The following is a 15047-nucleotide window of genomic DNA, read 5'->3' as shown; positions in this document are numbered from 1 at the left end:
GTGACCAGTCAGAGTGGAAGGGTTGGTTGAACTGCATGTGATTCCCCGTGTCCCCCCAACAAACACCCCACTTCCAATTCCAATCAGGCGCCGGTTGTTGGATCGGAGGGCGGGCCAGGCCATTACAAATTCAGCTGTGGTATTTGTGGAATATTATTTCTTGTTATTCAAGGTTCCCTTGTGGCAACAAACATGTGTTGCTCCATGTTCGCGTTGTTTCGGTTGCAACTATATGTACACACAGATAAGGTTTACTGCGTAGATCACAACATGGCTTTGCCATCACCAGGATACTGAACCTTCCTGATTCTATCCCTGGTACATTCCGTCACTGTACAGATTCCTGCTAAAGACATACTCTGCCACAGATCGGCCTGGAGGCTCTTGAGAACGGCTTTGGCGCCGTTCTTCCCATCGATGGACAAACCGTAAATCGCTGGCCTGCCCACCAGAACACCCCTCGCCCCAAGAGACAGAGCTTTGATGATATCGGCACCTGTTCGGATTCCAGAATCAAACAAGACGGTCAGTTTATCGCCGACCGCATCAACGATTTCTGGAAGAACTTCCAAGGAGCCAATAGCCCCATCGACTTGACGGCCTGTATCATGGTTAGCCCATAGCCGAGATGGTGGCAAATAATATTAAAATAGAAGAATTGAGGGCCGAATGACATACCTCCGTGGTTGGAAACGACGATACCGTCGCAGCCAGCTTCGAGGGCAAGTTTCGCGTCATCCACATGCTGGATGCCTTTGAGGACCAGAGGACCATCCCAGTTTTTGCGCAAAAAGGAGATCTGGTCCCAGGTGTGAGGTCCACTGGACAGAACATTACCGATCCACGCTCTAGATGCCCCGACGACATCGTCCTCAACCTTTGACCCGGTCTCTTTCTCGAATTTAGCCCGGAATACTGGGTCTGAGAAGCCGACTTGGTTTCCGACGCCACGGATGAACGGGATGTAGGCGTTATCCAAGTCCGCCGGTCTCCAGGCCAGAGACCAAGTATCTAGCGTAACAACGAGGACAGAAAATCCATTTTCTTTTGCGCGCTTCAGCAAAGAAAGGGTGATGTCATCATCATTAGGCCAGTACAATTGAAACCACCTTTTACCGTCTCCATTCGCTGCCGCAACTTCTTCAATGGAGCTAGTACTTGCAGTACTGAGAGAATAAGGTACCCCTGCTTCAGCGCATGCCTCAGCGAGTCCTGTCTCCTTATCTGAATGGAATAGGCCTTGGACACCTATCGGTGCCATGATAAGAGGAGTGGGGTAGTTTTGCCCAAAGATGTTCACTGCAAGGTCTTGCTTATCCATCTAGACAGTATATTAATTCCATACTTATCCAAGAGGATGGAAAGAGACATGTACTAACCTTCCTCAGCATCTTCGGAACTCTACATACCACCGGGATGACATCAGTACAGGACTATAGTAGTATATATGCCAGAAGGCCGGTCAATCCTACAGCTTCCATTGACGGAACGCCAGACGATTACTGTCCATGGTGGCCTTCTCACCAGCGCCACCTGCAACATAATTATAAGACCGCTCGCTCAGTACCTTGCGCGCCTGCTCCTCGAGTAAGCGCGGGTCGGTGGTGACATTCGGCTTCAGGCCTAGCAAGGCGCCTTGACCATAGATCTCGGTCTGGTAGTCACCGTAGTTTTCCGGCATTGTGAGAATGTCCCAGAGAATAAATAAGCTTAGATTGGCAGAATAAACAATAAGAAGAGAGGGTACTTGATGGTTTCAGCACTGGGTTGCTGTGAAGGTTTCTCCACCTTGTGGTGACACGTGAGGATTACCGTAACCTTGGTAATTGCTGAGCCTATCGTCGATGCCCCTGCCGAGGAACTTTCAACTCTCATCTCAGGCGGGGAAATACATGGATGATTTTCTTGAGGATTTTCCGTCTTGTCTACAGGATAAATGTATGCTTTACTTTCTCCTTCTGAAAACCCCCAGCCGGATTCTATGTTCTGGGTGAAGATAAATTGAGAGCCAAAACTGCAATGAATGTTGGCAGTTGACACGCGGGTGTTCATCTGGTGAACTCATGCACAATGCACATCATCACCGAGGAAAGGGAGGCGCTTTACTTAATTAAGCGGGGCATCTCAACGACGATGGAGAATTTGACGCCAGGAAGAAGTAATAGAATGCAGCCCTTGCTGGCAATCAAACACGTCGGCCTTACGACCATAAGACATAAGAACGAGGTGTGACTGCAAGACTCAAGAGTGGGAGCCCGCAGCGGATGGAAAGTTCGGAGGCACAACCATGGTAACAAAAGGGACCATCTAGTGCTCCCACTTTTGTGAGATTTCCTGCTGATAAACCTGTCGATAACTCTGATAAGCTCTCGGTCTGCAGGCTTGGCATTTCCTCCAGCCCTCTTCTGGCTTTGCCTTCCGGTTTTTTTTCCCCCATTTAACCTCTTCAACCCATTGATATGATTCTTGATAGCCCGTTCTTGGGCGTCGCATGACTGATTTATGCGCTTTCCACGGTATCGAATACTCGTGAGCTGGCACACCATGGGTGCTCCCTTTTGAGGTCGACAGATTTTGAATGTTCTCTCGCTCCCCGCGCTCCGAGATCGGCCGCATCTCCGGTTAAGTATTTACTCGAAATACTGTAACAAACGACGATATATAGACACTGCAGAGGGGAATCAACATAGTTCTGGATAGGGGAAGAAGCCCTGAAGACTGCAAAATGGATGCCGAACAGCAAAAGTTCGAGGAGAAAGGAGCACAGGTGCCGGAGATGGATCTGAGCCCCGATTTCCCGTCGATCGACGAGAAAGCCGAGAAGAAACTCATCAGAAAGATGGACATGTACATTCTTCCCTTCGTGGTCCTTCTCTATCTCTTCAGCTTTCTAGACCGAGGTATTCTCCCCAGCTACTTTGTACAACAACTGCTGACAATCGATGCCAAGTCAACATCGGAAATGCTCGGTTATACGGGCTGGAGGAGGACCTGGGCTTGGTGGGTGATCAATATCAGATCGCGGTGTCGATATTCTTCGTCACCTATTGCGTACGTACTGAATCTAACCGTCATATACCGACATGGTATCTAATTATCAATGGCTTGCAGTTATTTGAAGTACCGTCGAATCTCGTCATAAAAAAGCTTACTCCGTCACGCTATATTGCATCTATAGCGGTCATCTGGGGTATCATAGCAACACTTACCGGTATCACTCAAAACTATGGCGGCCTTATTGCTTGCCGTCTGCTTCTTGGTAAATGACACTATCTATAACGCTTAAACTAAGCTGATTACTGATTATTTGTAGGTGTCGTTGAAGCCGGTCTTTTCCCCGGCCTCGTCACGTACTTGACTATCTTCTACAGCCAGCGTGAAATTGCGCTACGAACGGGCTACCTCTTCAGCAGTGCAGCCCTGGCTGGGGCGTGCGGGGGTCTTCTCGCTTATGGCATTGGCTTTATGGACGGGATTAGTGGGCTGAAGGGGTGGAGGTGGATCTTGATTATCGAAGGGATTCCTGCTGTCCTTATAGGCGTCGCAACTTGGTTCTTCCTCGCGGATGATCCCGAGACGGCTTACTACCTCAACGCAGAGGAAAGGGCTTTGGTCGTCAAGTGCCGCAGCCGCCATTTTGGGCACACCGACTCTGCCCAAAAATTCCATTGGGCGGATGCTAAAGAAGGGGCATTGGATTGGAAAATCTACGCCTTTTCCTTGGCTGAGTTTGGAATTGATACCATGCTTTACGGATACAGCACCTTCCTGCCTACAATAATCAAAGGACTAGGAGATTGGTCTGTCCCGGAAGTTCAAGCCCTCACGATTCCTTGCTATGCACTGGGTGCCATAGCGTACTTGATCATTGCTTGGATCAGTGACCGCACCCAGCGTCGTGGAGTGTATGCTTGCGTCTTCGCAGCAATTTCGATTGTTGGGTATGGCATCCTTATCTCGGATTCTTCTTCGGGCGTGCATTACTTTGGCGCACTGCTTATTGCTATGGGGCTGTATGTGGCCGTTGGGCTGCCACTGGCCTGGCTACCAACAAATCTCCCGCGCTATGCAAAGCGAACATTTGCCACCGGCTTGCAATTGACGTTTGGAAATATCAGCGGCATAATGTCTCCCTTCCTCTACAAGACCGAGGAAGGACCTCGCTATGTGCGAGGCAATGCTGTGACTCTGGGGATGGTGGGCTTTGCGGGATCAGTTTACGGCCTTATGTGGGCCTATTATCATTGGGAGAACAAGCGTAGAGACCAGGGTCTCAAAGACCACAAGATTGAGGGCATGACGGATGAAGAGATTGAAGAAATGGGCGATAGGAGCCCACGCTTTCGGTACTCGACATGAGATAATATGGGCTTGTGATTAAAGCGATATATATTTTACGATCAAGATTATAGAACCATCTCAAATAGAATTATATCCATTGTGCTTTATTGCTGTATACGGCTCTGAAATGCCCGAAACATGCCCACCGGTTTGTCTTGGCGGTTGGAACCGGTAGATCATTCCAATGGCTTTCCTTGCAAGTTCCATGTTTCTTCTTGTCTTTTTAACCCAATTCCCAGCAAACGGGGTTCGCCGGCAGAATGCCCGGTCTTTTATCTTTCCAATCATCGATTGGCTGTTTCTTTTTCATAGTAGCCGCCTTCCTAGGCTTTTCCAACGAGAGCCCTTTCTTGAAAGTTAGAGATCGTCTCACCGCACAGCACCCACGTCACAATAATACTGGGACATCGCCTTATTATCCTAGCTGGAACACATGGTTCGATCCTTTTCGCTGGGCCGCTGATAAAGATTCACCGATTCCTGAAAGCGATGGCTGGAACCTCTACTACCGCTTAGGCGGTTATGGCCCGTGGGTTGAGAAGCTTGATGGCGCAGTACAGGGTCTTGAACCGCCGGCCGGGTGTCATGTCGACCAGGTCCATATGGTATTGCCCACTTTTCTCTTTAAATAGTGAGATAGATCCCTCTAACAATGTACCAGATGGCTCGCCATGGAGAAAGATACCCAACAAAATCTGCCGGAAGGCGTATGTTAATTCCCGATTTCAATATAGCATGTCTTTAAATCTAACCAATCACCCTAGGCCATCTCGCTCTACTCAACCGGATTAAAGAGGCAGACGTGATTCTCAACGGCTCATTATCGTTTCTCAATCATTGGGAGTACTTTACTACTACTCCCGAGACAGACTTCGACCAATTGACGAGGACGGGTCCATATTCAGGAACCCTCGGTGGCTTCACAACTGGTGCTCGTCTATTAACACGGTATCAGCATCTCCTTCCAAGGGACTCCAAGATCCGGTTCTGGGCCAGCGATTGCCAGCGCGTTATTGAGACAGCCAAGTATTTCGCATACGGCTTGCTCGGCCTGGACTGGGAGAAGAATGGAAAAGCCGAGCTAGAGATTATCCCAGAAACATTTGATCGACGAGCGGATACACTGACGCCGGGTGATACTTGTTTGATGTACCTTGAGGACACCGAAGACGGACATGACAAGGGCGCCAACATGCTCGCGCGTTTTCAAATGGCGTACGCCCCGGCTATAGCGGAGCGTTTGATATCTGAGCAGGGGAACCCGGGCCTTGGGTCGTTGACGCCCGCTGAAGTCTTCAGCATGCAGGAAATGTGCGGCTTTGAAACCCTCGTACGAGGTTCAAGTCCCTGGTGTAATGTTTTCACACGCGACGACTGGGAGAACTTCGAATATGCCCGGGATCTAGTGCACTACTACAGGGGTGGTCCCGGAAACCCTTATTCTGGCGCTATGGGGTGGCTTTGGCTGAATGCTACGACTGATCTTCTACAGTCCGGACCGGTGGCTGGTCCTTTGTTTTTCAGCTTGTGAGTCCACACTGATCCTGCACCTTCTGCCATCTCTGAGAAGTATGATCATCTAATGCGTGTCTTGGTAGTGTCCACGACGGAGATATTTCTCCTTTCTTAGACGCATTGGATATTATGAAAGATCCGAAATATGACCCGGATCTCCCAACAACTCACAGGGCAACGGATCGCATCTGGCGCACCTCACCGGTACTGCCAATGGGTGGTCGCATTATCCTAGAACGTATGACTTGCTCGTCGACAGAGGATGGTGCCAAGGGTAGTAAGAGCGATGTTTTTATCCGGGTCAACATAAATGACGATATAGTACCTCTGCCGCATTGCAAGTCTGGGCGGGGGCTTTCTTGCCCTCTGGACGAGTTCAACGCACATGTGCGACGTCGCAAGCTTGAAGTTGGGGATTTTGGGAAAGTGTGTGGCCTTGATGGGGATGTCGGGCGGATAACATTTCTGCATCAGGACTAGACCCTGCACATGGAAAGATTCTCTATGCGTAGTTGCATATAGATATGCCTAGTATAACAACTGAAATTATGAAAAGGTGAAAATGAAGCTCAGACAATATAAGTTAAGTTATGCATAACTACATGGTTGGATTAGTAACTGCATACCGCCCCACGTGACCGGTATCCGGGCTAACACTGTTTATTGCGACAAAAGTTTTGGCAGCTCGCTTTGATCGGCGGCAACTGCATCAAAGGACAAATTGACATCAGCCTTGATTTTCCCTATTTTACGGCGACCGAGCCCGGAAGCACAACATTTGCCATTTGCTCCCTACGATAAAAGTACATTTTGAAAGCTTCTACCGCTGCTCAGGATGGAGTACCATTCTGTCCCTCTGGAGGAGCGCGCGAAAGACGACAAGGGGAATATTCTCCCATGGGGTTATGTTTATAAAGAGTGAGTTTTCTAATCCGTATTTATATGCCCGATTTATGGGTATAGATTTCGAATATATCTAACTTGCCTTCTAACTGAACAGTGAATCTCGCAACCCCCGACGACCGCCCGAGGAATCAGGACCTTTCGGCAAGCGACGAAACGCCCGCTATGAACAGTCCCGATCACGCACCCGTACGGGAACCCCGGCAAAGAAGGAGAACCAGAATGTGGCCGAGTTTGGCCGGCTGTTCGCGCAGCAGCAGGAGCAAGAAAAATCAAGAAACACGCTTCCCAAGTCATCATCGTCGTCGAACCTTGACAATGCTAGAAAGCAGACGGAAAAAGTTGCAACGGAGTGCATTTTATACGGATACAGGGATAAGGATTCGGAGTGGAAGGTGATTGATAAGTTCGAGCGAATTTCTCGAGGCGTGATCTGTGAAGACTACCCAAGGAACGACCCGAAGACCAATGCTGGCTACTCTCAGATTCTTAGTGGTGGTGATGTTGTAATTCGGGCCAACTTGTCTGCGGATGCGAACCGCAAGTCGAAGCGATATGCAGGTGGATTCCATTGGATTAAAGTTACATTTGATTCTTCGAATGCGGCGGACCGCGCGTGCTTCTACTCGCCGCAGGAGATCGACGGACACATTGTTTTCTGTGAGATCTATCATGGGCAAGGACCTGCGGAGGACATCCCAATCCCCCAGGGCTCGACAGAGGCGAACCGATTCATAACAAACAACAAGCGCGCATTGACCACATCTCACTCAACCGCGTTCCTCCAGAACAAGGACAAGGAGCGCACATCATCATTGAAGGGAGGGGAACGCGCAACATTACCCCGATCATTCGGCACAAATAACCTCGCCAGCATCGCCGATGAGGAAATTATCTCCCAAGAGTCAACCAGCACAGTCAGCTCTGCAACCGCCACAGGCATCGAACAACCCATCGCCCACCAGCGAAATGTCCCCAAGGAACCTCCCACCCCATCCGAATTTATGACGCATGTTCCGACCGTACGTCGAACAAAACTTCGACCGATTACCGAAGCCCTCCCGCCCGCTCCGACAGTCACTGAGCGCGTGCTCCGCTCCATCCCAATCCTTAGCTGGTTCACAGGCGACATTGTCGGCGATGGCCCGCAACTGCGGGAAGATGGAACCTTTGACTACGACAAGTCCAATGTGTACTGGCGATTCTGGTACATGGTTGACATGATTTTGGGAACCGACATTTGCGGGCTGAGGGAAGAGTCGTGATACTAACTAGCACGACCCCTCTTTCATCTTTCTCCCCGCCTTCCTCCCTATCCTACTCAATTCTATACCCTGATGCTTGTATGATAGATACTATTTATGCGGAGTGTTTAACATACTGACCTGTCTGTTTTATTTTCGTACTGCTGCTTTTGGATTGGGGTTTGATAGCATTAGTGGGCGTTTGTTTAGTACAGCATCGTGGAAAGATTTCAAGGAATGGATAATCGAATCGTATTTGCTAGTGGACCTATTATTGGCCGTGCCCCAACTTATACAATTATTTGTTACTTAGTGGAAAATTGACAATTTCGAGTCAATTTCCCCAATCCCAAGGTCATGTCCACTCAAAGAGGCATGAAAAGGCCGTCACAAGTAGGGAAGTCGAAATATTAACCCGAATCTTCCTTCCAATGCAACCAAAACCAAGTACCACTCATAAGTAAGTGCTTCTTTCGTAAACGTTGATATTTTATTGATTGATTTTGCCAGACCTATTACCTTATCTCATTGCATTGCAACAAAAAATATCATCATTCGCTCACGCCGCGTGGGAAATCGACGGGTGGGTTAATTTATTCAACAGTGTTCTCGAAGTTCTCGCCCTCCACCAGATCGGGGATATCGTCCTCATCCTCGTCCTTCTTGTCACCACCCTGGTTCTTCTGCATGTTCTGGTAGCTCTCGGCGAGCTTGCGGAGGGAGGCGAGGGAGTCGGGGCCGAGCTGGTTCAGGATGCCGGGGACGAGCTCAGTGAGTTCCTTCTCCTCACCGTTACCGTAGAGAGCGAAGGTGTTGGAGGGGACGGAGGCGTGGACTGGAATTGTTTCATCTTGTTAGTTCGTCGTTTCTTTTAAATTCCTCGCGTTTTCTCTTTTCATGTCTTTGATGATGTTGACCGGAGAAGATGTGGACGGGGAGAAGTACCCTTGGGAGCAGCGAAGTGGATGACGTTTCCGTCTTCCTTGAACATGTTGACTTCCTCAATAGCCTGGATGGGCTGAACGTTCATCTTCTTGAGGGTGGCCTGGAGCTTCTTGTCGTCGGCACCGGAGGACTTGTGGACCTTCTTGACCTTGCGGCGGGGAGTACCCTTTCCTCTGTTCGATTTATCAGCATGCTTCTTCCTTTCCTCTATCCCGGTATATTTCTCGATTTCCAGTCGTCTGAAGGCGGGTAGGAGGGGTATAACGAGAAAATCGGGACTAAGTTGGTACATACCCTATAGAGTAAACGAATGTCAGCGGATCATCATCTAGTTAATGTAGCAGCAGCCAGCCCATTGAAAGGCGCCATATTTCAAAGCAATTCAATACATCCAATGCACTCAATTCCACCAAATATCGCGAATTTTCGACAAAAAGCAGCCATTCAAAATCATAATTTTCGATTTGAAGTCGAATTTACGTATTTCCCGCAGCATTGGATTGTATCCCACCGCATCGCACAATTGCAATTGAGAAAGAGAAAAAATCACATACCAATCCGCACGCTCGCCTGCATCTTAGCCAACTTTGCGTGATCCATTTTGACGGTGGTTTATTTGGTGAAAGGAACCTAGCGAGAGCCGCGAGTCAATTATCAGAGTCCAAATGCGAGGATGTCGGACGGAGAGGGTCAAGGTTGTGTGCTGTGGGAAAGGGCGCCAAGACTCGGATTTCTTCACGACGTCAGACGGTCGGGCGGATGGGGTCGAATGCCCGAACGCGGGGGGAGGGGAGGATGATGGAGTGTCGAGCCGGGGTTAATTATAGTACGAACGAGGGAGTGTTTACCTGGAGGTTGAGGGGAGGAGACGGTGGTGAGATGTGAGGTGAGGATGGATGCGCAAAGGTGGTGAAGTTCAGATGGTCCGAAGTTTGTGTGGGGAGAAGCAGAGGGAAGAATGGCGAAAGCGGGCCGCATCGCTCGCTAACTCCGGCGTGAGGGTGATGGGCTAACTTGACTACGACCATGGCTACGACCTATATTCTACATTGATACAAGTGACTTCTACAGTGCATTTGCGGGTTGGATTCAGTATCTACCTCGAGTATTGTGGTGATTGTGTGGGCTGTGCTTGAAAAAGAGGCTCCTCGGCTAAACCCTAACGATTCAGGCATCGACTTGCAACCGCCAGCTGCTTATGCATAACAAGGCTGAACTGCGTAATATGGTGAATATAGGGAACTACAATTATGCTTTATACATACTATATCGTCAATCTGAAGCTCAGCTTAGAAAACAGCCTCATTACCTCGATCATGCTGCCTTCTTCACTATTGATGCCTCAGGCAGGTAAGGCAGCCAGGTCTGGATCGGGCATTGCCGAATCTGGAAATAATCTTAGCTCACATGAAGTATAGAAAAGTTGGGGATGGACTTTTCGCCACTGATATAGTTAATATATTGACATAAATCCATATTCCCCAGTCCAGTAAGAGTTGCAAACGAGTGCCCGTATTACTCAGAGTGACCTCAAGCGAGATCCCGTGTTCCGTGCAGCTCGTACGCCAGGTCGTTACTTCTCCGGTTTCCTCAAACCCCACTCCATATCAATCAACGTATGCCGTCATCGGATCAACAACCCTCAATCCATATTACTGAACCACGTTCCTTTATACTGTCATACTATACTCGTGAAGAAAACATCCATAGCTGATAATCCACAACCGGTCGCCAAAATGCGGTTCCTGTGTTTGCACGGCGCCAGCACAAGCGGAGAGGTACGCCCATCCCGCACTCAATTTCAAGCATCAATATATCTAACCAAAGACCACAGATCTTCGAGATCCAATCCGGTACGGGTCGATTAAAGCGAGCTATGCTAAATATCAGACCTAATCCACCTGCTAACCAACCCAGGTGGCCTCGTCCAAACCCTCGAACAGCAAGGTCACAAATTCCACTTCATCAACGGCCGACTCAACTCCGAGTGCGAACCTGGTACCTACTTCACCTACCCACCCTTACCCACTAAACCAAGAACCACGTATTATTGTTTTACTAACTCCTCCCAGAACTAAGAGGCATCGCCTCACCCCCCTTCTTCAGCCACTACCCGCGGGACGTTCCCCCAGGCCCAGACCTGCTCAACGCAATCGAATACACCCTACGCATAATCGACCGCGAGGGGCCGTTTGACGCAGTAATGGGATTTTCGCAAGGTGCTGCACTCACATACTCACTATTTGACCACCACGTACAGAAGAACGGCGCGACCGCGGCGCCGCCGTTCAAGGCAGCCGTGTTTATATGCGGCGGTGCGCCGTATGTGCTTGACGGAAAGGAGTTTGTTAGCTCGCCTGACGACGACGGGAAGGAATACCGGGTGACGATTCCGACGGCGCACATTGTAGGACGGCAGGATCCGTTGTACCCACAGTCGATGAAGCTGTTTGGGCTTTGTGAGCCTGGGAAGTCGGAGGTTTATGACCATGGGTCGAAGCATATGATTCCGTTTGACATGAGCAATAATGATGCGATGGTGAGGGTTATTGAGAGGGTTATCGAGAGGGCATCCAAAGAGAAGTAGGCTTTTAATTTCTTGTTTATTTTTATATTTTAATGCGGTAATGGTTCGGCGTTGTCTAATTAGAATCACGCTCGGATGAAGCTCTATCTCTTCTGTGTATCAGAATCGCTATTAACAGAAGCACTACGCCGAGAATAACACTAGATGAGAGCGGCTTCCATTGCCCCGAGGATGAACCGAGTCATAAGTTGCCCTCGCTCTCAGGAGGAATCGTCTTGTTAAGGAACGCTTCCAAGTCTTCAATCTCTGCTGGGTCCGCAGAGTGCGTGAGGTACCTAGATTATCGTCAGCAAAGCGGAACGCACTATAAACGCGACAACGGCAAAGAGGGGAAAGGGCGTCGCACTTATAAGACTTGAATGTAACATCCTCAAGTCCCAACTCCTTGCCCATCGCAGCCGAGAGCTTCCCAAATTCATGCGGCACAATGTCATCGTCAAGACCGTGCGCAAGGAAGAACGGCGTCTTCTTGTTCGGGAATTCGGCTGAGATGTAATTCTTAATGCGGTCGCTCAGCAGCATGTAGCATGAGAGACCAAAAACACCACCTAGCTTCTCCTGTCCTGTGATTCCGGAGAACACAGACATCGCGCCACCTTGTGAAAATCCGCCGAGCACGATCCGCGATGGCTTGATACCTTGCTCGATTTGCTCTTTGATGAGGGTGTTGAAGTAGTCCCGGGATTTGAGGACACCGGGCTCGTCTTGGTGTTTGATGGATTCTTCGAAGTCGAGCTATATTACCCAATAATATATTGTCAGCAGCTGTTCGTCGTGTAGAAGGTAATTTAAGAAGAACGGGAGACACTCACATCACGACCAAGCTTGGTGATATCGTACCAGCCGGGCATTGACATCCCGAAGTTCTAATCCGCCGCAAATCAGTACACAATGCCAATCCCGGTTATCCGTATTCCATATCCAGCCATCAGAAACGTACCACTGTAATCGGAATCGCAGGCGCATTTGGGAAGATAAAAGTGACTTCGTCGAACATGCCCCGTCGGCGCCAGTTGTGAGCGAGAGAGACCCTATTCCACCCATCGCATTAATAAACCGATTTGCGGGCCCAGGACTTCTTAATTCGAGAGTTTGACATACCATCCTGCACCACTACCAGTTGAAGAGAAGATTAGCTATCTGGGCCATCACCGGCGGCGTGTGGGACTGAGAATCCCGAGACTAACCTGTCGCCCAAGCCGTGGGCCATGATCACCGTGGCGGTGTGCTTTTTCAGCGCGGGAACGATGAAAGGTGCGCGAGACATTTTGATATGATATCTTGCACTGCCGTTTGAAGTGTACAAGAAGAGGAAAAGATTAAATGGGATGAAGACTGACGATTGTCGGAGTAGGATTAACGAACAACCCCCCCATTCTGCCGCCGAGGCCGAGGTTCGGCGTCCTGACCGCCTACATAATTGTATAAAAGATGCAAAATAATTGTGAATGTAAGATGGATTAATTCTATTTAAGTATATACGGGTCTATTAAACATTATTGTAATTATATACATGTCAGCTTCAATCAGCCAGAAATCTGGTGTAGCTCCTTCTTGAGCGTATCGATCACAGATTGCACTATATCATCGTCCACGACGTTCTGTTGCCACGAAATTCCCAACGTCAAACACCCATCTGGGCCAGTGATGACAGAGAAACCAAGAGCAGCACCCGTGACACTCGCGCATTGGGTGAAGATAACCCTACCCATCTGCGGAATGGACGAGTCATCCGCATTCTCCGCCTTCACGACACCAAGACTGGACACTTCAAACGTTGATCCTCTCTCTTTGCCAATCTTGGACTCGCACAAGTCCTTCCGGTAGTCTTTAACGTATTTGAAAAGGCCAACAGAAGTGTTCTTGCTCTCCAGCGCAACTTCCTTCTTGACCGACTTCCGAACCCGCTGCGCTTCGCTCCACGGGAAAGTCTTCCCGGTCACTGCCTTGCGCGAAAAAGACTCCCCGAGCTCCTGCACATAAACGCCCATTGAATCTTCCGTAATTGTATCTGGAAGCCAAGGGCGTTGGGTGATTGGTATGCTACCCGTGACGCGGGTGAATTTCTCGGGAACATGAGCAAAGATTGAGCGAGCGATGGCCGTATAGAGCGCACATGTGAGTGTCGTGTTGTGTTCGCGGCAAACCTTGACGAAAGCCGACGTCTGAGCGGCTGTCAGGACAAGGAACCGGATATTTGTTTTCAACGGAACCTGGAATTGGCCACCTGCCCATAGTTTGGGATCTGGCTTGGAATACACCCATTCCTTGAACGCGATCCTGAGAAGGTAGCGGATAGAGATGGGAAGCGGATGGACGGCCTCTAGGTTGGGTAAGAGGGGTGTCTTTGGTGAGGGAACCACTTGCTTAGCTTCATCCGGTTGTAAAGATACAGCTCCACGCAAAGCCTGCAGAAACGACCGATGGAATGTTTTTCCAGAGGTGCCGTCACCGAGTGCATGGTGGTATACAAAGACTGCAGTAAAACGCCTAGCTTCATCATCCTCAGTCAAGATGAGAAGCCGCCAGAACGGGGACGGCGCCGTGAAACCGATTCCATGTTGGGCTTCAAGAATGGACTGCAATTCGCCGTCATTTTCGTCTAGTGACAAGGTCTGCGCAGCCTTTTGAAAGGAAATTGGTTGGCTAAGATCGATCTCCGGGAGTCGCACCCAGTAAGGATCCTTAGTATCTTCGTCTAGGGGTATTGCAGAAAGGATGGGATGTTGATTTATCAACGTCTCAACAGCCCTATAAACGTAGTCCTTGAGAGGGAGCGTGAATGTTTCTGGGACCGTATAATTTGCTGAAAACGCAACATTTAAATAGAAACCCAGGGGATGCCGCGAGGTGGAGTATTTTTCCGAGAGGCCTAAACTCATTAGTAGAGGTAGGTACATCGTATACTAATACTCAATTGCTCACTCACCGACTGCGCGTAGCCTCTCAAAGTTATCTGTGGCTGTAGTCATGATTGTGACTCCTGAAACTCACAGCTAGGCAGCGATTTTTCGAAGAGCAAAAAAAGATCGGAGAACAATACGAAGATCTTATGATTGTGGATATAGTCAGCCTGGGCCACGTGACAAGGATCCATGGGAAAGTCGATCCAGGGTTTCAGACCCAACCATAAATTATGAAATGCGTGTTTATTTTCATGATAAATAAGAGGCTAAATAACTTTTCCACATGTGGGGGGTGATTTTGTGGTCCTGGTGACTTGTGTCTCACCACACTGTCAATCGCTCCTAATGTTCGAGGTGACAACTATATATAATAGTGCTACAAGAATCTCATGAAGTCTAAGGAAGGCGAGCCACTTCACTTGTATTTACAATTACTGGCTCGTAGAAGTCGACGGGATAACATCTCATTTAAAAACTACCCCTTCGGATTAGATTAATAAATAGGCTATATTCCACCAAAGCTGCTTCCAAAGCATCAACATGATCATCCACGTTCGGCCATAGTATAGTTCGGCCAATTGTTCACCAAAGAAACTCAATAGTTCA

The 15047-nt window shown here is 49.0% G+C and overlaps 7 protein-coding genes across 7 annotated transcripts; 2 read left to right on the top strand and 5 right to left on the bottom strand.

The window, feature by feature from the left end:
* Positions 1-263: 263 nt before the first annotated feature.
* ASPVEDRAFT_54940 (lactate 2-monooxygenase) lies at positions 264-1681 on the bottom strand (the record flags this gene model as incomplete). Its single annotated transcript, XM_040814996.1, has 4 exons — positions 264-601; positions 679-1321; positions 1380-1401; positions 1473-1681. 4 exons carry the CDS (start codon positions 1679-1681, stop codon positions 264-266), a joined length of 1212 nt encoding a protein of 403 aa, XP_040670607.1.
* A 1044-nt stretch (positions 1682-2725) lies between these two features.
* On the top strand, positions 2726-8024 carry ASPVEDRAFT_137786 (allantoate permease family MFS transporter; the record flags this gene model as incomplete). The annotated part of the gene is made up of 10 exons (XM_040807429.1): positions 2726-2900; positions 2951-3051; positions 3112-3259; positions 3314-4346; positions 4766-4946; positions 5003-5048; positions 5106-5868; positions 5940-6286; positions 6661-6763; positions 6857-8024. 10 exons carry the CDS (start codon positions 2726-2728, stop codon positions 8022-8024), a joined length of 4065 nt encoding a protein of 1354 aa, XP_040670606.1.
* Positions 8025-8596: 572 nt separating this feature from the next.
* Positions 8597-9548, bottom strand: ASPVEDRAFT_136663 (nascent polypeptide-associated complex subunit family protein; the record flags this gene model as incomplete). The annotated part of the gene is made up of 3 exons (XM_040807316.1): positions 8597-8853; positions 8949-9121; positions 9499-9548. The coding sequence occupies 3 exons, from the start codon at positions 9546-9548 to the stop codon at positions 8597-8599; spliced, it is 480 nt and encodes a 159-aa protein (XP_040670605.1).
* On the bottom strand, positions 9502-10018 carry ASPVEDRAFT_44380 (uncharacterized protein). The gene has a single exon (XM_040813036.1). The coding sequence runs from the start codon at positions 9924-9926 to the stop codon at positions 9684-9686; it is 243 nt and encodes an 80-aa protein (XP_040670604.1). The 5' UTR covers positions 9927-10018; the 3' UTR covers positions 9502-9683.
* A 666-nt stretch (positions 10019-10684) lies between these two features.
* Positions 10685-11535, top strand: ASPVEDRAFT_54936 (uncharacterized protein; the record flags this gene model as incomplete). The annotated part of the gene is made up of 4 exons (XM_040814995.1): positions 10685-10726; positions 10783-10801; positions 10866-10946; positions 11021-11535. The coding sequence occupies 4 exons, from the start codon at positions 10685-10687 to the stop codon at positions 11533-11535; spliced, it is 657 nt and encodes a 218-aa protein (XP_040670603.1).
* Positions 11536-11716: 181 nt separating this feature from the next.
* Positions 11717-12802, bottom strand: ASPVEDRAFT_137260 (palmitoyl-(protein) hydrolase; the record flags this gene model as incomplete). Its single annotated transcript, XM_040807372.1, has 6 exons — positions 11717-11810; positions 11882-12270; positions 12348-12401; positions 12476-12566; positions 12637-12648; positions 12723-12802. The coding sequence occupies 6 exons, from the start codon at positions 12800-12802 to the stop codon at positions 11717-11719; spliced, it is 720 nt and encodes a 239-aa protein (XP_040670602.1).
* Positions 12803-12985: 183 nt separating this feature from the next.
* On the bottom strand, positions 12986-14541 carry ASPVEDRAFT_153163 (uncharacterized protein). The gene is made up of 2 exons (XM_040808339.1): positions 14465-14541; positions 12986-14407 (listed from the first exon to the last, which is right to left on the bottom strand). The coding sequence occupies exons 1-2, from the start codon at positions 14505-14507 to the stop codon at positions 13062-13064; spliced, it is 1389 nt and encodes a 462-aa protein (XP_040670601.1). The 5' UTR covers positions 14508-14541; the 3' UTR covers positions 12986-13061.
* Positions 14542-15047: the final 506 nt, after the last annotated feature.

Source organism: Aspergillus versicolor, assembly GCF_001890125.1.
Source record: "Aspergillus versicolor CBS 583.65 unplaced genomic scaffold ASPVEscaffold_8, whole genome shotgun sequence".
In the NCBI taxonomy this organism is placed as follows: Eukaryota; Fungi; Ascomycota; class Eurotiomycetes; order Eurotiales; family Aspergillaceae; genus Aspergillus; species Aspergillus versicolor.
Note: the sequence above shows the minus strand (reverse complement) of the source record. Positions and strands in the feature narration are given on the sequence as shown.